The sequence below is a fragment of the Arvicanthis niloticus genome, chromosome 12 (assembly GCF_011762505.2).
Source record: "Arvicanthis niloticus isolate mArvNil1 chromosome 12, mArvNil1.pat.X, whole genome shotgun sequence".
Taxonomy (NCBI): domain Eukaryota; kingdom Metazoa; phylum Chordata; class Mammalia; order Rodentia; family Muridae; genus Arvicanthis; species Arvicanthis niloticus.
The window spans coordinates 53,513,055-53,534,878 of NC_047669.1; the positions used below are offsets into that span (position 1 = coordinate 53,513,055).

A 21,824-nucleotide genomic window follows, 5' to 3' on the forward strand; every position below is an offset into this window, starting at 1 on the left:
CATATGGCTGAAGATTGGAAACATCTCTGACATGAAAATAGAATTAAAAATTCATGCATTTATCTCGATGAGAGACACTTAAAAATAATGAATCCCATTTAAAAATAAGGAACCACATTGGTCAGGTTTGGATGTTGAAGGTCCTTATAAAGGTAATATGGACAGATAGAGTGTAGAGCCCTGTGAGCAATGTTCTTGTCCTTGTGAGCACGACTTTGTAATTGTGGGACTCTGTTATCTCCCGCCATTTGAAATATTCCCATTTTGTACATATACTCTATGACAATATGCCAGTTTTACCAGAGGATGAACTAACAGGACTTTCTAGCTTAAACTCTAAAACTGTGAGCTGCATACATTTTCCCTTTGCTGACATTTTGATTTAATTTAGTTAAAAGTAATTTTTGTTTACATGTATCAACATGTAAAGAATGTTTTATGATCATATTTATCCCCCTTCCCCCAACTCCCCCTTATTCTCCTTCTCCTTCTGGTGACTTCTTTTCTTCACAGCTATTCCCCTTCCTATTTTTACTTTGATTTTTGTCTGTGCAAGTGATGCATAGATCTAAACCTTGCTATGTGCTCATGGTTGCAATAGGAAGTCACATCCAGAAGGCAGTGTTTTATAGTCCTCTTCTCAGTCATCTGACTTTTACAGTCTTTTCACCTGCTCTGTTTCGATACCGCCTGGCTTTGTAGGGTATAGTATAGATATCCCAACTATATTCAGTCAAAGACATGCACTTATAGCTCTCTCTTTATAAAGTTAGTTGCCCCAGGTCTTTTGTTATAGTAACATGAAGCTAATTCATGCCAACATGCACTATGAAGTCAAAGTTTAAATTATTTTCAATGATCACTTTTATAAAATAGAATTCCAGTGCTTTCAACAATTTTTGTTTCATAAAGATTTCATTAATTTATAGAGCCATAGTAACAAAAATCACCCTTCTAATTATTACCCTTAAACATTTCTCTGCTAATTGTGGTGGCGTATCCCTATAATTTCAGCGCTGTAGAAGCTGAAGTATTGGGGCTTTATTATTGATAAATATTTGCATCTGCTTGAGGAACATAAAATACTCATTCTAAGGTCTTAAGTGCCTAACCATCATTTGGTAAGCTCAGCATGTGGAGACATCTGTGTATTGTGGATATTTTCCCCATAAAAAGAAAAATTCTGCTAAACATCTATATTATTTTTTTTTAACATTGCTGTGAGAAGACACTATGACCAAGGCAATTTATAAAAGAGTTATTTTGTGCTTACAGTTTTAGAGGGGTAGAGCACATGACAGCAGAACTGACATAGTACATGTCAGGCAGCTGGAGCAGCAGCAGACAGAGGGAGCCCTAGGATGTTCCAGAGGCCTTAGAAGCCTCACAGCCTGCTCCCAAGACACATCTCCAACAAGGCCACACCTCCTAGTCCTTCCCAAACAGTTCTGCCAACTGAGGTCATTCAAACATAAGAGTTTGTGGAGGCCATTTTCATTCAAATCAACACAACACCTGAATCAATTTAATGGTTGACTCAATGCTCTTTTGTCTTCTAAGCAGATTCTACTGGACTTCTCTTCAGTCTGTTCCCTTTACCTTTTAGAAACCCTCCTTGAGCTTCTTACCTGGAGAGATAATTTCCTCATGGAAGCAGGAAACAAAATAAAATCTCATAATCTGAGCTACTGAGCAAGGAACTTCCCCTAAGACTTTCTTTTATTTTTATGCTCATTCAGAAGGACTTGAGCATGGGTTCTACATTTTCAGTTAGGTCATGAACTCCTCTATAAGATATATCTGTGGTATTCAGAACTCTCTTTGAAACTGGGGCATCAATACCTAGCATCACTACATATGATCTGGTATAAGTCATCTTCCAGGAGAACAAATTTTAGCCTGTTCCTCCCCCGGCCCCGTTTCTTTTGATTTCCTTAGAGTAGCCTCTCTATGCATTTAATTCATTCAATCAATTTTGTTTTTTAACTCCGATTTTACCCCAAACCTGTGTATTACAGTCAGTATAGAATACTGAGAACATGTTATATGCTCCTGTGTCTATATTTTTATGGCATGGATTCTCAGAGACTGTTGGAAATGGGAGCAAACCATAAATGTTCCCTAATTAACATGGGCATTAAAGTTTAAACACGTGTTACAAATGAAAGGAAACTGTAATGTTTCAGAGAGGAGTGATGCACCACCATTTCCATTCAGAGGAGAGCTACAGCCAGGACCTCCTGAGTACATGCTGTCTGCTGTGGGAAGGACCCCACTGTGCCTTCATTGATCCCCCATGACCTATGAGGTTTCTTTGTATTGAACAGGGGCAGGGAGAGAAGAGAAGAGAACTTTAAGTGACTTATTCAAGGTCACATACAGAGCCTAACATAATAAACCTGGACTGATTATTTCTAAAGACAAAGCTGCTATTATCCTGTGCTGTTACTTCTAATTGTAAGATGAATAACCATAGGAGTAAAACATAGCCACTGCCTTCTTAAGGACAGATGATTTTAGTTTGAGATGTTATTGAAGATACCTTTTGGGACCAGTAGTGATACATCTTATTGGCTTTATTTCCCTGACCTTGAAGAATGCATGCTTATGTGCCTCTTATTTTTTTCCTTTTTTTTTTTTTAAAGTTAATTGATACAAGTAGCATCTGATAGTATTTACAATAATTTTTCATGCCTGTTCAAAATGTTTGGTCCTGTATTAACATCATAAGATAGGTTTGGTTACCAAAATTTGACCTAGTTTTTAAGTATCCTATAAATTCATAGAAAAGATATTAAGGGAGCCGACTGTAGCCTGAGAGGGCATAGGCGTGATGAGCTTGCTGTACCTCCAGGCACTTCCTTTTCTGAGCCATAGTGATTTCAAAGTGGAATGTGCATTCCTGTATCTGAAGCTAAGGGGCTGACCTTGAGGGGAGGCAAACTATCTGGTGAAAGTAATAGAGTGCTATAATCCTGTTTCCATTGAAACTTCACCAAATGAAGCACTGGAACGGAATTTTAGCAAATTTATAAGAATGATTAAACAAAGCAAACAAACAACTCCTTAAAACTAAGACTGTTTTTAATCATTCATATGTAGATTGACAATAAAATAATTATATGTACTTAACATCTGGAAGTGTGTGTCTTTAAAAAATAAGTTAGTATTTTTCTTTATATTATGATAATTGTTTTTTTCTAAATTCTGATTTCTTTTGTTAGTGGTTTCATATCATTTAGTCAGTTTATTGTCTGATAATTCCTTAATGGTATTTGCTCTGAATTAGAGCTTCCTTAAAAACAAATTGTATCTAAAAAGGGTCCCCATGAAATAAAATACATATGAAGAAGTGGATCTTAGTAGTATATGAATCTAGTTTTTAAAAAGAAACTTTTTCAGTTTTTAAACGGGGTTTGTTTTTGTTTGTTCTGTTTTTTTCTTGTATCCTGTCAGATCTGTAACCTGGTTTGTTTGCCTAGATCATCACTTTAACTATCTGGAAACCTTTGCCACTGATTAAATTCTCAGGAAACTGAGATTATGCTTCGGTCTTGAATAAAGTTCTTGAAGTAGAGGCCATGGCTGTCAGTGGAGCCTGTGCTGTCCTTCTCCGTGAAGCTTCCATGTGCTTGTGGCTTCCAACACTGTAGGGAAAGCTCAGTAGCAATCTTTGTCATCTTGTGTTTCTTAAGTGTGTTCAGTGCCTCATCCTTATTCACAGAACCCACACAACTTAACTAAGGGGCCCGTCGTGTGTCATGGGGTAAGGACTGCAGTGGATCTTTGATTCTCTTTACATTGTCCCTTGTTTGATTTTATTCTTCCTAGAGATGAATTGTATTTTTTTCCCCCAAATCCAGATTTCTTTTGCTAGTTGTTTCATATCATTTAGTCATTTTATTATCTGATTATTACATAATGGGACTCCCTCTGAATTAGAGCAATTCTTGCAATTTACTGTGTGAATATTTTGTAAGTTTATTCAACTAGTTTCCCATTGTAAACTAGATACATCATTCCCCATCGTTTGGTGATAAAACAGTGCCTTAATTGATACTTAGGTGGAACATATCTAAAGAATACATTTCTAAAATGGGAGTTACTTGAACAAAGCAGTTTTGAAATTGTAGTAAAGGTTACAAGATTATTCTTTTTTATTCTAGTAAAGAACTTTGAGAATCGTTGTTCCCACTCCAGCTACATCCTGTCCATACTCCCTGGTCTTGTAGTAGGGAATGGAACTCAAGGTTTATATTTTGACCTACTTGGTTTTATTTATTTTCATTTTCTGTAATTTATATTTTAATGTTTATATTTTTGATCTTAGTAGAAATAACTGGTGTTAAAGATGACATTTTAATGGCAGGCTTACAGGTTACAATGTGTTATTAGACATGCAATTTTTTTCTTGCTAATTTGCAATGCTGTCTTATCACTCTATCACTCGTTAGTGTGATCTCAGCCCATGATTATGTCAGAAACCCAGGTTTGTTCCAAAGCTAACAGTTCTAGTTCCATAAATCTAGCTTTATAAACATAGTTTTACATACCCAGTGAAATTCCTATGAATGTTATAGAAGAATGTTTAGCTCACTTATTAATATAAAAATCATCAGCAGTATGGAAAACTGATATTTTAGGAAAGCACTACTCACGTTTTATAAAAGAAAAAGAGAGCAGAGTAAGAGAGAGTGAGTAGACTGAGTAAAGGAACTGCTAAGGACTAGCCTCAGCTTAGAGCGGGGGGGCCTTGAGGAAGGGGTGTTTGGGAGTGGCAAAAGAACAACTAGGAATTAATATCCAAGCTGACAGCTTTGTGTTCTGCTTGACCTGGCTCTCCAGACAACTGTGTAGATGGCTTAGCTCTTGCAGGCCAGTCTTTTATTTATATATCAATTCAATCATTACCCCAGGTTCCCCTTTGATTATCCCTTGAATTGGCATTTTATAACCTTAGCCCCTTGATTTTTAGAAAAAAAAAACATTGAGTACATTTTTTTTTTTAATGTAGAAAATGAATTCAGAGATCTGCCTACCTTTGTAAGTGTAGACCATAACCTAGGTTGGTAGCATCTGGCTTTGAGATCACCATTCCCACCACCCCTGAACCTAAATTAGTTGTATCACTGGCTGACCTTGAACTCAGAATTCTGCCTGCCTTTGTATCTTTCTGACAAGCTGGCTCATTAGTGCAGCTGCCTTTGTTATTTCTGGTCCATGAAGCCCTTCATACAATTCATATTGTATCCTTATATTTCGTATAGTTGAGAAACTATACATTTTTGAACTCAGGTTTTCAGAGTTCTTTCGCACAGCCTTAATGGCTGTTCTGAAGGTCACATTGTTCACCACCTTGCTAAGGAATACCAGGCACACCCTTGCCTCCCAGACATTTGCTGTTTCTAATTATCATGGTTTTATTAACCTTGGCTGGAGGGAATATTTCCAAAGGAGGAACATAAAGCCAAATATATATATTGTACAAACAAGGCTTACACTTAGCAACTGTCAACACTTGTAGAGGTCCATGCCTTGATAACTCTTCTCCAGGGGCAGGAATGTGTCATGCTGTCATTTTTGCATGGCAAGATTTGACATGGAACCTTACAATGGAAAACCAACCACTCCCCTAAAAACACACAGAAATCCAGTGTTTCTCTTTTTAAAATTTTAATTTTTGGCTATTGTGATACATCAGTTATTTTAAAATTACATTTCTCTTGCCTCTTTTTCTTTTAGTTTTCTACATTTATTTAGTCTGCATACGTGTACAGGCCTTAAACATTTGACAATAGTTGAATCTCTTTTTTCTTCACATAAGTTCCAGGCATCAAACTTAGGGCAGTTGGTTTGGTAGCAAGCACATTTTTCTCACTGAGCCATTTATCTGTCCCCATTTCATTCTTTAGGTCTTTAGTTATATTTGAATTCTGTTATTGTTATATAGTATTGGGCTCGGTTTTAAATTCACGTGAACATGAAATTTGTACAGATTCTGTCTGTTAAACTATGTTCACTTTTTGTTTGTTCATTGTTAGTCAGCTCAGATTTTGTATATTCCCTGTGTATTTCCATGTAGTTTCATACTATCTTTCTGGGAATTATTATCTCTTTATGCCCTATATTTAAAGGAGATACTGAGGAGAAATTCATCTTGTAGTTCTGGCACCTGTACTTTTAAAATGAAAGACGAGTGTGCTGGCTAGGTTTATGTCAACTGGAAGGAGCCATAGTTGAGTCAATGACTTTGTAGGATGAGCTGTAGGCAAGTCTACAGGACATTTTCTTAGTGATTGATGTGGGGAAGAATCAGCCCATTGTGGGTAGGGTCTTCCTGGGATGGCGTTCTTGGTTTCTGTGAGGCTGAGCAAGCTCTTCCATGGCTTCTGCATCAGCTCCTGTATCCAGGTTCCTGCTGTTTGAGTGGCTGACTGACTTCTCTCAGTGATGAACAGTGATTTGGAAGTCAAATAAACCCTTCTCTTCCTGTGTTGCTTTTGGTCATGGGTTTCATGCCAACATTTGCAACCCTAACATAAGACAGTCTACTTCCTGGTTTGTTCCTTTGTTTTTACTGGTTTCTTTTTTTCAAGTTTGCATCAGATGTAAAGATGAATTAGTGAAAAGAAGTTGAGTTTTGTTACTGTTGTTGTTGTTTTTATCTATTTTTAAATGCATCAGGAATGATCCTGGAATCCTGAGGAACTAGAGGAGGGTCAGGAGCAGCCATATGCTTGCTGTGCCTATCTTAGTTTGGGGATCATCAGTTTCACTTTATGCCAACTGGCTTCTGTAATTTGACATGGTATTGTTCTCTCAGTGGTCAGAAGATTTAGAGTAAGGATAGACAAACTACAGCCCACAGGTCAAATTCAACCTGCCATCTCCCATATTTGTAAGTACACAGTTATTGGAAACAGACAAGCATTTCATTAACATTTTATTTGTGGACTCTTTCATGCTTCAGAGACACAGTTGAGTAGCTGTGATAAAGAGACCAGATGTCTGCCAAAGCTTCTGCCCTATTGCAGGAAAATTTTGTGAAGCTCTGCTGGAGAGTAATTTTGTTTTATTGCTGATTTGACTATGTTACTTTCTTTTGTTTGGAAGGCAAAATTTCTAACTTTTTTTCTTTCTTTTCTACTTTTTCAAAGGTATAAGAAATTTAACCAGGTTTTGAGTGACATTGGAAAGAATGAAGGTGGTATCGATAAGTTCTCCAGAGGCTATGAATCATTTGGCATACACAGATGTTCTGATGGTGGCATATACTGCAAAGAATGGGCCCCAGGAGCAGAAGGAGTTTTTCTTACTGGAGAATTCAGTAAGTATTTTTGAAAGCATTGAGGATATTAATATTTTATTTTTCTGTCATGAAGACTTAATTTGCATGTTTAATTATATTAATATTAATGATTCAAATAGTTATCTGACTTTCCAGCTAATGTCATAGTATTCACTAAATATTTTACTTCATGTGGTCTAATTGCTTCTGCTATCTTATAATTCGTGTATTCATGAATCTTCCCTTTCTAGAATACAGTGCACAAAAAAAAAATAACAGGATGTGAGAAAAATAGTGTTAGAAAGAGGACTGCAAATTACTCAATATTGCTGCCATGTTTTGAAAAAAAGGACACAATATTGCTAAAAATATTGGCATAGATAACTCATGAGCTTTTGCAGTCACCAGCTGGTATCAGAGTTCTTGGATCCTTTGTAGTCTTATATTGCTTTGAGTCTTCAGTAAAAGTAAACTAGACATTCAGCCTACTACATAGGGACCTCGACCACTCAGATGCTGTTTGTCTTTGTCTGCTTCATCTTTCCTTTCTTTAGTCATCTGTATTATTACCTACACTGGACAGAGTTAAGTCTACAAACAAGTACAATATCAAGAAAAAGACTTCTTAGCTTGTAGTCTAGTGGTTGAAAGGAGAAGCCCACCCCCCAAAAAAAAAACCTCAAGAAAAAAGCTCCCCCAACAAAACACATACCAAGAAAAGCCACCTCCCCATCCCCCCAAAAAGCACCCTGTAAGACAGCCTGCCATGTCTTATGCTTAGAGAATAAGGAAATACTATAATAAAACAAGGAAGAAAGCTGTCTTTTGAAAGTGAAATAACTGCATAAAACAGACATTGTCAAAAAGTCTTTGATATCAGCAAAAGAAACATGAAAATGATTATAATCTTTAGTACCATAGAGGAGTATAATACTTCAGGTTTGATATTGTCAGACTAAAATGTTTTGCATGATGTATTAATCTATTTCTAGACATTCTGGAAATGCCAAATGTATAGGGATAGAAAATAGACTATTGTTGTCAGGGGAATGAGGGCATGAGGGTATATCTGGAATGAGAAAAGTGATTTAAACCACAGTCACTATGCTGGTTAGTATTAGTTACTTTTTGTTGCTGTGTTAAAGACCGTCATCAAACATGACTTACAGCATAAAGAGTTTATTTGGTGGTTTGTAGTGGTCTTGAGTAGGTTTGCTCTCCATAGACTCATGTGTTTGAATGCTTAGTCCACAGGAAATAGAACTATTAAGGTGTGGGCTTGTTGGAGTATTGTGTGGTCTTGTTGGAGGAAATATGTCACTGTGGAGGGTGGGCTTTGAAGTCTCCTATGCCTAAGCTTCACCAGCCAGTGTGGAATCAGTCTCCTCCTGGCTGCCTTTAAATGAAGATGTAGAACTCTCAGCTTCCTCTCCAGCATCATATCTGCCTGGACACTGCCATGCTTCCCATCAGGATGATAATGGACTGAACCTCTGAAACTGTAAGCCAGCACCAATTACATGTTTCTCTTTATAACAGTTGCCTTGGTCAAGGTGTTTCTTCACAGCAGTGGAACCCTAACTAAGATACAATTCTAGATGGAGAGTCCATATTGTAGGGGAAGTGCTGCATCAGATGTCTAGAATAGGAAGGTGGGAGATTGCATCTTCAGCCACAGGCAGAGAGCAGAGCAGAGCAAAAAATAAGATCAAGAGCCAGAGGGGGAGGAGAATGAATTAGAATGTGCTTCCTATGTCCTTAATGCATGATAATTCCTCAGATAGCACTGCTAACTGTGGTCCCATGTGTTCAAATATGTGAGCCTATTGGGGACATTTCTCATTCAAACTACCATTGATGATTATGTGACTGTATGTATTAATCAAAGTATATAGAACTATAAATAGAAAGTAGGTTTTTTTTTTTAACAAACATTATAGCTTAAAACATGAACAAAGCCAAATGTGGTCATCCAGGCTGCCTGGATCTAGGGATGCTTGCATCTGAAAATCTGACTGGAGTGGGGTGGCAAGGGATGAAGGAAAGATAGACACATAGATCCATGCACAGAAAGGCTGGGGTCAGGTGTGTTATATCTCTGATGGAGTGGTGTCACCTACAGCAGCAGCTTGGAACTTCAGCGTGTTTGTGCTGTATAACCCAAGGTCAGGCTGCTCTCATGCAGCAGGAGGAAGCTGCAGTTGCTAGGTTTTCCACACATTGGTCTATTGCTGGATAGCATCTATACTAGCCTTCAACATTTACACTCAGACCAGAGGAAGTCTGTGCCAGTTGCTCTGAGCCTTGCCCAAATGGGGAAGACCTGGCCAGTTTCACAGGGATCTGAGGCATTCATTTTTGACATGACTGGCTCATTCCATACAACACACAGTCACTCAAGACTTCACTAGCTCAAGACTTTACTCATTCCCTCCAGCATGCCTTTAATTCCAGCATTTAGGAGACAGAGGTTGCAGTTCTTTATGAATTTGAGGCCAATCTGGGCTATATAGTAAGCTCCTGATCAGGGATATAGAATGAGACCTTGTATTGAAAATTAAAAAGAAAAAAAGACTTTTAAACTAAAAGTGATTAAAAATTCATTGCCCTTACATAACTCAAGATTTTTAGTAGTAGTGTGAAGCACAAGAACACTTTAATGAGTTTTTATAATATTTTATTTAGCCTAATCTATTAAGGTATTATCAAATTAAGATATATTAGATTTAAAATTCATTAACAGATATTTTTTATTCTCTTTTTGTACTATGTCTTTGAAACCTGATTATGGAAAATTTGATCTCAGATGCTGACAGTTCATGAGAAATCCTTAGCACCTATTTTGATTTAACGAAATCGCCAGTTTAACAGTAGATTCACAAACCTGGAAATTTTTTTTTTCCACTTAGTTAAAATTTTCACAGTAAATGACTTGAATAACAGTTTAAAATATTAAATTTAATAAAACAATAAAATTAATAGAAATGAAATTAGTGTAAAATTCAGTGTCTCCGTAGTATTAACTGACCTCATTTCTAATTCTCAATAGCCATATTTGGTACTGGATCTCTTATTAACATTTACTTTTTTTTTTTTTAATTCAGTGCTGATTCTTAAGCTCTAGGTCTCATCCATGCTGGGCTCAAAAGCTATCCTTCCCAGCTGCTCTGCTTACCATGCACTCAATTGTATGTGTTCTTTCTGTTTCCGTTTATTACATTGTGAGGATTCATTGAGAGTATTCAAAGTTTCGAGCCCACTCCACCAGTTTTTATTTTGCATGTGTGTTGGTCTGTGTGTGCATGCTTGTGAAGGTTAGGTGTCTTGCAGGAATCCAATATCTCCTTCTACCATTGGGTCCTGGGACTTCTACCACGTAGGTCCAAGGCTTGGAGGCAAGCTCCCTTACCTACTGTTCCATTTTACTGGCCCTCAAGTTAAATTTTATATAACATTCCTACTCCCAAAAGTAAGGTAAACATTTCAACTAAAATTTCAACTAGTATTTTATTCTCTGTTATATTTACAAATAGAATAGTTTTAAAATAAATCTCAATATATAAATAAGAGTCTGAGCGATATATTCTGAAATTATAGTTATTACAAATGTTGATTTATTAAAACTACCAGAGGTGTTTGAATAATTAAATTAAAGATGTTTAAGTACTGTGTTTAAGTTAAGTACATTTAACTATTAAAAGTATAATGGTTGCCTGGCAGTGGTGGTACACGCCTTTAATCCCAGCACTTGGGAGGCAGAGGCAGGCGGATTTCTGAGTTGGAGACCAGCCTGGTCTACAGAGTGAGTTCCAGGACACCAGGACTACACAGAGAAACCCTGTCTCGAAAAAACAAACAAACAAAAAAAGTACAATGATTTAAAAGTTTTTTTGTAAAGTGAAATTAAAATTATGTGATTCATATTTCAAAAAATACTTTTTTTTGTTAATGTGTGTGTGTGTGTGTGTGTGTGTGTGTGTGTGTGTGTGTAGTGTATGTATGTTTCTCAGAGGACAAGTTGTAGGAGTCTGTTCTTTTCATCCACTATGTAAGTTCTAGGGATCTAACTCAGGTTGTCAGGTTTGGTGACAGGAACCTTTACTGGCTGAGCCATGTTGTTCTGTAGGCATCTGTATTTTAATGTGAAGAAGTCCTGTGTTAACGTTTTCCTTTTGTGTTGAATTGAGTTTTAAAATTCTACCTTTCTTGAAGTTGTATTGTCTAATTTTAATGCTGTCCATATCCTGGAGACAGCATTTATCCAAATGATTTTTGATCAACCAGAATTTACTTATCAGTTAAGGTAGCGAAGACCACTGCATTTAATAATAAACCTCATTTTTTTAAACTGTAGTAGGATATCAATACAAATGAAACTGTGATTAAAAGCTGTTAAGACTAGACACTATTTTAGAGGTATTCAGAACTCTAAAATTTCTATACTTAAGAAAAAACAAGTAAGGAAGGGCTACGCTACTCAGGATAGTATAGCCTAGAATCCTAGGGAAGCAAGGCCTACGCAGGGGCATCACAAATTCAACCATCAAAATAAATTAATGAATAGCTAAATAAATAAAGGCTGGAATCTGACTTAGGGGTAGAGTGCCAGCCAAGGATATATAAGACTCAACTTCAGAGCTCAGAATTGCAAGTAAAGAGTATGCCATCTTTAGTTCTGTTTTGTGGAACATTATTCCTGTTTTGTTTTATTGGATATTTTCTCTATTTAGATTTCAAATGTTATCCCCTTTCTTGGTTTCTCACCCGGAAACCCCCTATCCCATTCCCCCACCCTCTGCTTCTATGAGGGTGTTCCTCCACTCATTCACTCACTCACTCACTCACTCACTCACTCACTCACTCACTCACTCACTCATGCCTATCATCCTGGTTTTTAAAATACTTTAATACAGTGCTTTCTAATCACTGTCTTGTCTTTTAATCTATGTAGAAACCAACAACTCTAGACTTTTGTTTTTTTCAGGGCATATATATATATATATATATATATATGACTAAGCCCATATATATATGTATGTATATATACATACATATATATGTGTATATATATATATGTATATATATATATATATATATATATATATATATATATATATATATATATATATATTGTCTGACCTGAGAGTATTTTAGGTAGAACTGCTTTGAGAAAATGAACATAAATGCTTTTTAAGAAAGAAGTTGTAATGAGTTGGTGTTTAAAAGGTAGGACTTGGGTTTGAAAATACTGCTGAGTTCCATAACCTGGTCCCTTCACATGGTTCAGTGAGAGAAAAAGATGCTATGTTGATGTTTCCTGTCTGGTTTGCTTTGGGTCCTTCTTTACAAATGTGAAGCGTCTATCTCATGTTCATTGCTACATTCATGAAGAGAAGATGCATTTTCAAATGCTAAGAAATTACTGTATTCATTTCAGAAGGAATTAGCTCTCATAAAAAATAATATAGTTGATTTTGTCCAAACTGAAGGAGACCTAACTATTTTCATTTATTATTTTTAAAAACAATTTATTATTTCTGTGTGTATTTTTGTTTTAATGTATAAGGAGTATGTGGTGTGCATGTGTGTGTGTGTGCATGTGTGTGTGTGTGTGTGTGTGTGTGTGTGTGTGTGAAGCTGGACTACAGTCATCTGGAATCTGTTTTTTCCTTCTACTCTAGGATCTGGGGAATCAAATTTAGGTACTCAGACTTGTATAATACTCATTTCTACCTGTAGATCCATCCTGCTGGCCTGCCATCTGTGTTTTAAAAACTTCTTGACAAAAGAAGTTCACATTTTACAAAGTACATTTATTTTCTTTATTTGAGGGAAAGTGAGACAAGTTTTTCATTTTCTTTCAGTCACTTTAAAGGGGCACCCGTGCAGGGAGCTAGAGGGTGTGGGACCAACTTGAAATGGTACCTGCAATGCTATTTAGCACTGGAGCATTGCCAAGGAATTGAAATCCCCTTCAACTTTGAAAGTGTTTTGTTTGGATTTCACATTATCTTCCTAGTTTATGTGAGATCTAAAATAGATTTCTAATTCTGCAGAAGTATAATTGATTTACCATCACAGTTTGAGAGGCACTGACCTGAAATGTAGTGATTATGTTGATTGGTTTATAAGTATTTTATAAATCGAACACTGCAATTCTGATATCACTTGTTTTTGTATTACCTTCCATCCTCTAATCTAAGATGGTGACAGTCAGCTTTCACTGCAGTGTCTTACAAACAGCTCCAACATTTGAACAGCTTGTAAAGACAAAAGTCTTCTTTATCCACTCACGTTGGCTTCAGTAGTCAGCTGTGGCTCTGCCCAGTGTGTTTTATTCCATGTAGAATTCAGGATAATGGAAAAACATTTCCTTGGGACACTGCTAATCTCCTGAAAGATGGGTGGTGGGGGAGAGGAAGATCAGTGGAAACATCCTGGGGTGTTTTTAAAGGCTTTGACTTAGGAGTCACATGTGACTTGTACTTTTCCTTCATTACATAATCCAGACCAGCCTTATGCCAGTGAGGCATGCTTAGAGGATGCATGCTGTTTCATGGAGATGTTCAATAGATTAGGGTCAGTAATACAGTCACCTGTCCCTTAAGGATAAGGATACAGCCTACACTTTGTTAGAATCATTTCTTGTTTCTTGTTATCTTGTTTCCATGGGAATACCATAGAATGTACCTATCCAGATGGAGACTATGAAATCACTATACTGTATTATCTCAAGGAACACAGGTGCATGTATATTTTAGCTGCTGACCAAAATGTCATTGTATAGCACATACGATGTATATGGTCCAAGAAAATAATCACACTTTTGTATATCATACATAAATTTTGCAGACTTCATTATGCTCTCTGATTTTAATTTTTTTTCTGAGGGAAAAGAGTCAGATGGGCAGAAGAATGCTCTACTTAGATTGTTTAGAAGTTTCTTGGTTTCTGACTTCTGGAATCCAAAGGAGCTTCAAAGCAATTCTTTGCCTGTTAGATACTGTCAATTCCCCATGAGTTTTCTGTGCATTGTCGCATGGCTTACCTTCAGTTTGCTTACTGGAGTTTTGATGTTTCTGTAAAGCGAGGTTTTAGGACTATTCTGGGAACTGCTTGGCAAAGGGGTGGCAAATTGCAAGCTAGGTCAGGAAAGGTTTAGAGTGCTGCTTACCAAAACAGTGTCCCTGCTGAGAAATGTCCTCTGTAATGAGTCTGACTCTAAAAGAAGCAATCAGCAAAAAGACATTCTGTAGAAAGTTTCGGTGCCTCCTCTTACTTTCCAACTTAATACTGGTTGGTTCTTCAGCCCCTCTTCTGTTTATTGGATCTAGTGTGTTTGCATCTGTTTATAGACACACTGTAAGTAGTGTCCAGAGCCTCCCACAGAACACTGAGCACTAGGGTGAGTTTCTTTTTTTCCTGTTACATGCATGCAGTCTGCGTCCACCTCTTGCATCTCGTGCATATTGTAAAGTGAACATTTCCTCCCACCCACCATCCTGTGAATGATAATTCTTCTCATTACAATTCTGTGCCACAATATTATATGAAATGATGAACTGTGAGTATGGCAGAGAATAAACTCGCATGGTATTAGCAAAGTCTGAACAAGGATAACTTGGAGGAAATAAATTATGTGCAGGTGAGATGAGAGAAGATATACATTTAAATGAATTTTAAGTGCTTTCCCCCCACCCCGAACCCCCGCCATACATCTTATACCTTTCATTCCACTGTAATTGAAATGGAGCTGGAAGCTGTGGAATTTGTACTGTCTTTATTGTTTCTGTAAAGCAAGGCACCTCACAATCCTTATAGAAGATCCAACTGAAAAACATGGTTTGAACGTTCCATCAGAAGATAGGTGGATATATGCTTATGCTTACATTTTCCCTTAAAAAGGTTTATTTGGATAATTCGTACATGTATAGATATATGTCTGTGTATTTTCCTTGTCCTGTTTTAACTAATATTTTCCTTGCATGGACAGATTCAGACTCCAGTTGTGTGAGATCACAGAGTCTTGTTGGAATGCTTAATAGGATTATATTTGTGGAGATGCATCCTTCCTAGGATTTTAGAAGATTGCTGTTAGAGACCTTAATGCTTGGAGGGGGATTTTGAACTGCATGACATAAGTAGTAATTTTCTATCACCATATTGCTTTTTCTTTTTTTTATATATATATATATAAATCCTCTTAAAATTTTATGCTCTGTGGATAAGATGGCAGTTCCTGTTAGTTTTAAAGTTTTGATATTTCACTTGTATGTAAAGTCTGTAAACTTTTAAAATGAACTTTTAGCAGTTGCTTTGTGAAATTTTAACAATTTTTGTCTATCAGAATAGTTTTATTAAACTTACCATTTACTTACACAAAGATATATCATTCTTCTATTATATCAGAAGCTTTCTTAGAGGAGCAATGTTCCATGTGATAACAGTCACATCGAGCCAGGACTGTGACAGATTTTAACATAGATCAACAGTCTATTGATCACAATGCAGCTATTCATTTCACTTTGAACAAAGAAACTGTCATTTATGATAGACACTTAAGAAGACTATTTTAGCTTAATTTGTTGGTATTTTGCTTCTTATGCCACAGATACCAAATGTTTTAATATCATTTTGCATTGTGGAAGGGTTTGTAGAAATGTGGCTTACCTATCAAAGGTGGACAGCATTCACCTCCCGCCCTCCACCCCCAAACCTTCAGATCACATGCCTGTCATTTTCTGTGGAGCCTTGAGGATTGCTGCTGTAGCTGGCTTCTCATCTCATTCTTGTCTCAAATCTACCTTCTTTTTCTCTATCAGTTTGAATTCTTTACTTTTTAATTTTTTATTGAAAATAGATTTTTAATACAATATGTTTTGATTATGATTTCCTTTCCCCTAATCCCTTCCAATTCTTCCTTACCTCCACACCCACCCAAATCCACAAAAACAAACAAACCTAGGTTTCTAACTAGGGTCTAAATCTGTACAAAACCAAACAAACAGAAAAAATGCCCCCCCCAACCCCCAAACATACAAAACACACACACATGCTGAGCCTTGCACATTAGCACACATAGAAAATGCATAAAAACAAATCAGAAACCATACTATATTAGCAAATGATCTGTGAGCAAAGAAAAATGCCCAGGAAAAGAACTGTGAAACAAAGTCTTCCCAAAAATCCCATTGAGTTGCTTTTGTGTTGGCCATTTCCTGTTGAGCATGGGGCTGTCATTAAGTGTGGTTTGTACACTAGCCTGCACAATGTATACTATTATGTGAATGTTATTACAGTCTGATGACAGAGCACTTGATTATTTCCTCCAGAGACCCCATAGCTCTTCTCCATGTGACTTCTTGTGGTACTTTTATGTTTGGCTACTACTTTCTCTTAGCCTTAAGTGTTACAATCCATTTTTGTGGTATGTACTAATCCCCTGACATCCTGTTTCCTTCCTTCCTTCCTTCCTTCCTTCCTTCCTTCCTTCCTTCCTTCCTTCCTTCCTTCCTTTGGTCAGTTGATGTGTTTATGTATTTACTTGACTGAATCAACATTTGGATGGTTTCTACTTTTATCTATTGTGAATACTACTGCATTAAAATTAGCTACTGTGTGTGCACTCTGGAGCCAATTCTAATTTCCTATGCCCCCCTACTTTTTTCCTTTTCAAAGCATATGTTTGAAATTCTCTTGTATTGTCTTGGATATTGTCATTTCCTCACCTTTCTCTGCTCTAATTTTTTTTGCCAGCTCCCTTGGTCTCTACATATATGGAGCTCCTTTTGTGGGGACACTAGTGGCAGAATGCAACACCAGAGAAGTGCTGGCTCACTGTAGATTTTGTACAAAGCATTCTCCTTCCTTGGCAGCAGTAGACAATAGATCTCACTTTTCCTCTGTAAGCAGGTACATTTTGTCTCAAACCGCCTTGAGTAGGGGTTTCAATCAGACAGAACATGACTCAATAAATATATCAAATAATTTATTTTGTTCCTGAAGTAGATGCCAAGATAATGACTTTATGAAACAGTAACATGCATGCTCCAGGGTTCTGAGTTAGTCTAAAAAACTTAGATGACTTTCTAAGTTGTTCATTGCATGGGGAGTTTGAGATTAGCCGGATTTTACTGAGATTTCCCTGAATGTGATTTAAAGGGACAGACCATAAAGACATTATTTTAAAAGATTTTATAAGTGACCTCACAGTTAAATAGTATTACATTGTATATTTAGAGGAAGAAAGATTCTGTTTTTGTGGGTTGATTCCTTTGTAACCAGACAGTTTGGTAGGATAGAGTATAGTCTGATGAGACACTTCTGCTTCTCCCTGTAGATATCACAACATTTGAAAAATGGCCACAGGAAGTTAGAATTTCCTCCAGAGTACCTGCTGAGAAGGAAGGGCTGAAGCCCGGGGCATCCATGGCAGTAGCTTGCTTTCTGTAGAAAGATTTTACAGCTTATTTGATGACCTTGCCTGACTTGGAGAAAGATGTGGAGTTAAGACATTGTTTTCTAAGTAAAGTCTCCTTCCTGTCAGGATCACCGGGTAGATAGAGCTGGACAGCGGGACAGGGAGTGGAATCACTGGACCTCTTTGTCCCTCTTGCTAATGTGATCATATCCTGTAAACCTGTCTTTTCTGTCTTTCACTATTAACTTGTCCCATTTAATTGGCTTATTGGAGACAGATTCCAAACCCTGCTTCTTGAGGTGGAGGCTGTGTGTTTGATGTGTTACACCCTTCTTTCTTTCTTCCTCACTTTCCTCTTACTTCTTCCTCATTTCCTGTATGTTATTACTACAGCTAAGCTAGTGTCTGATACTGACGAGTGAATCAGTTTTCGGCTTCCACAAAAGCAAACTGCTAGCTTTGTAATAATCTATCAGAGGCTTCTAGAATATCATCAGGCAATTGACATAAGATTATTTATGCATCTAAACACTATATAAATTCTATAAATTCATTTTGTCTTACATTTTCCTTAGCTTAGAAACATATGAAAAAATTTTTAAGTTTCATAAAGTTATTGTGTCAGTTAAATGCTTGTCGCAAGCAGATAGCTGTGAGGTTGTAGTATCCTTGTGGGGAGAGGAGCGACAGATCCTTTTCCGCTCAGGGATCGTATGTTGGATTGACCTTGAGATTACCAGCTCCACGAGAGGGAAGAGAGGACACCAGAGACGGAGGGCTTGACATTCAATTGCTCTTTAATGAAGCTATTGCCAAAACAAGGTATTGCCACATTTCTTATTCATTCCACGTATTGTCTCTATCAAACACAAATAATAAATTGCTAGTTGCCAAAGAAATAAGCATAGCAACAAGTACATCATTCATTCATGGGTTATACAACCTGAGTTCTTATGATGGTTTTGGGTTCAAGTCCCGAGTCTGAGAAGGTGGTTGTGGGCTGCAGCTTCCAGCTATTTTGACCTCACAGGATGCTTGACTTTGAAGCAGGGGGCGTGGTTGATGCTGTTGGTCTCTTGGTTGTCTTAGAATCTCAATGAGGAGGTATGGTTGGGGATCACATCAGGCAGGCATGGCTACCAGTGTGTGATGTTGTGTGTGATGCTCCTGCCGGGCTCCTCTTCCTATGCATGATTTGACTTCACTGCTGATAGCCATTTGCATCTGGTTATCGCAAAACAACTTGGTTTTGTGCACAAATATTTTGATTCATAAGGTTTCAAAACAACTTCTGGTTATCACAGCACTTCAAAACAACTTCATTTCAAACTTGTTTTTTTTTTTTTTCCTATTATAATATGGAGTTGGTCTTGTTAAGGGCTTGCTCCTTACAATGCTTTAACTACTCTCTATCTAAAAATACCGTAGCATGTGTATGGTATTTTTATTGGAATATTTATTGGAAATTCTATAAGGTAAATGAGAATAAAAATGTTCTTATCTAGTAAGTGTGCGAATGAATGGTGACCACATAAAATAATAACATTATATTGAACATCTGTTCCTATTCTAACTATTTGTTGGCATTTGTATGTGATGTTTTAGTTAAAAATACATTTGTAAAAGCAATCTTCATTAAGATATTTTAGTAAATAATTTAGAAAGTGTGGAGGTTTAAATTAGAATGGCTCCTTTTGATTTCTATATTTGAATGCTTGGGCTGCAGTTAGTGGAATTGTTTGGGAAGGATTAGGAGGTCTGACCTTATTGAAGGAGGTGTGTTACTGGGCTTTGTGATTTCAAAAGCCTAGTTTGTTTTGTTTTCAGTTGGCTCTTTGTCCTCCCTCTGGTTCTCTCTCACACCCCCCCCCACACTTTCTCCCCTTTCTCTTTCTTTCTCTGCACACACACACCTCTTCTGTCTTCCCACCTCTCTTTCTTTCCCTTCCTCCCATCTTCCCTCCCTTCTCTCTGGGTTACTGTCTCATCATATAAGCTATCAGCTGTTGCTTCAGTGCTCTGCTTGCCTGCTGTTGCTGTGCTCCCCACCATTGTGCCATTGTGTTCATGGACTCATCTTCTGAGACTGTAAGCAAGTCCCCAATTCAACACGTTCTTTTATAAGTTGCTTTGGTCATGGTGCCTCTTCACAGCAATAGAAAAGTAACTGAAACTGGAAGACATTTTCAAAACCATGCTCTAAATTAAGAACAAATGCTAAGATTAATTTTCTGACATGTGTAAATAGTATATTCTTCATATTACCTTTTAAGTGTTTTGATTATTTAGTTTGCTGGTAAGTTGCACATTTATTATTGAGCCAAAAGATTTGGAAATAAGCTTTTGTGGTATATTTCTAGGGAATCTATAATTGATTTAAATGATACATGAGACTTTTTTTTTTCCAAACTGAACTGAGCTAGAAAAAAGAATCTCTTAGTATAGCTGTATTTAGATTTTAATGAAACTAGGCAGACAGGAGACTAAAGTGAATTTCCTTTTTAGTCTTTCAAATGAAAAAGTGCATCATTTGTCCTATATATCTTATTCTTATTCATCATCCGTCACAGCAATGTATTCATGCCCAGAAGAGAGATAATGGATTCAGCAAACCTAAGGAATGCAAGAGTGCCATTCAATGCAGATGAGTTTCAGTAATATTCTTCTCACACACACACACGCAAAAATGGGTTCCAAAACCCTAAGATTTAGAATTAAGTTGCTATAGATGTATTTAATTAAAAGTAGATTGTGTTAACATTTCTTAAGTTAGAAATAGGTTTAAAATCTTAAATTAAATTTATCATTAGTTTGTATTTAACTGGTACTCAGGACTTGTCTTTAATATGAATTCTTTATAAAATTTAGTCACCAAAAGGTATATTTTAATTGAAATACTATAGTGATCAGACGAAGAAAGTTTTTGAGAGAATTTTATTACGTACGTATTGTATAGATATAATTTATATTTCTCTTCTGGAGAAAGTTACCAGACTTGCCAATTCTGAATAAAAAAGTAAAGAGGGACTTTCTTACTTCCCTTCACGTTTCCGCGGCACAGCTGCTGATCTTTACTAATATTTTAATATTTAACTGGTAGACTAGCTTCTTGTTTTAGCACTCTCCAGTGAATATTATTCTTCTTAAGTTATAGTGAGTGACAGAGTAAGTTATTAAAGCATAAAAACACATATATGAGACTGTATATTGTTCAGATATATTGGCCAGATTACAAACTGTCCCTTACCAACTTGGTTTAAGGCTTCCCAGAAAAAAGTCAGAACACCTGACACATACTCTATGGTTCAGTCTCAGTGTTACTTCTAGAACAAGTAGAAAAGGAGCTATGGTGCCTAAAGAAGTGGATATAGGGAAGCACTGTTCCTCCTCATGCCTTCCTCCATCCTGGGTCTGCTTCTTCTCATTTCAGGATACAGAGCTGTTTTCTTTGTTCTGACCAGGTGTTGAGACCATACCAATTTGCCTGCCAGAGAGAGCAGGAGGAATAGAGATGGGATAAGCCACCATCTGATCATACTTGTGGTTCCTGCCAATCAACTCATACCTGAGTATTACCCCTGCAGTCTGAGATTCTGAAGTCAGAAGATGTCATTTTATCCGTTACTCCTTTCCTGTTTTGCCTACTTTTCCTTTCGGTGCTTTATCAAACATGAGTTAAAACTTTATTATTATTATTATTATTATTATTATTATTATTATTATTATTATTATTATTTATGGTTAGGCCATGCTGAATAGCACAAAAGTATCTCAGATTAATTGTACATATTAAATCAAAACAAACTCTGTCAAAAGCTAAGCCTATTCGCCACAATTTTCATTTCATTTTGAAAGGAGTGACTTCTATAGAAAATAGTCTGTATTTGTTCTCCTTTTTCCTCATCTCCACAGGATGAGGAATCACAAGCTGAAATCTCCTGTAAATATACCATCATTACCTTGAAGGTAATTGCAACATTATAGAGTTGTTAATCTTTTCTCAATGAAGATTGAGATTCATTCACTCTTGGAGGCTTAGTAAGAAAGCACGCTCATGTGAGGCATACAGAAAATTGGAAATCATTGTTGTAAGCAGATGGATTATCCTCATCTGCA

General features: G+C 36.8%; 1 protein-coding gene across 2 annotated transcripts in view; it reads left to right on the forward strand.

The window, feature by feature from the left end:
• Window positions 1-21,824, forward strand: part of Gbe1 (1,4-alpha-glucan branching enzyme 1) — a 227,105-nt gene that overhangs the window by 41,383 nt on the left and 163,898 nt on the right. For both annotated transcript variants that reach the window (XM_034515560.2, XM_076943070.1), the window contains exon 2: window positions 7,158-7,327. In XM_034515560.2, the coding sequence (XP_034371451.1) occupies window positions 7,158-7,327 (170 nt within the window). The remainder of the gene's footprint in view (window positions 1-7,157; window positions 7,328-21,824) is intronic.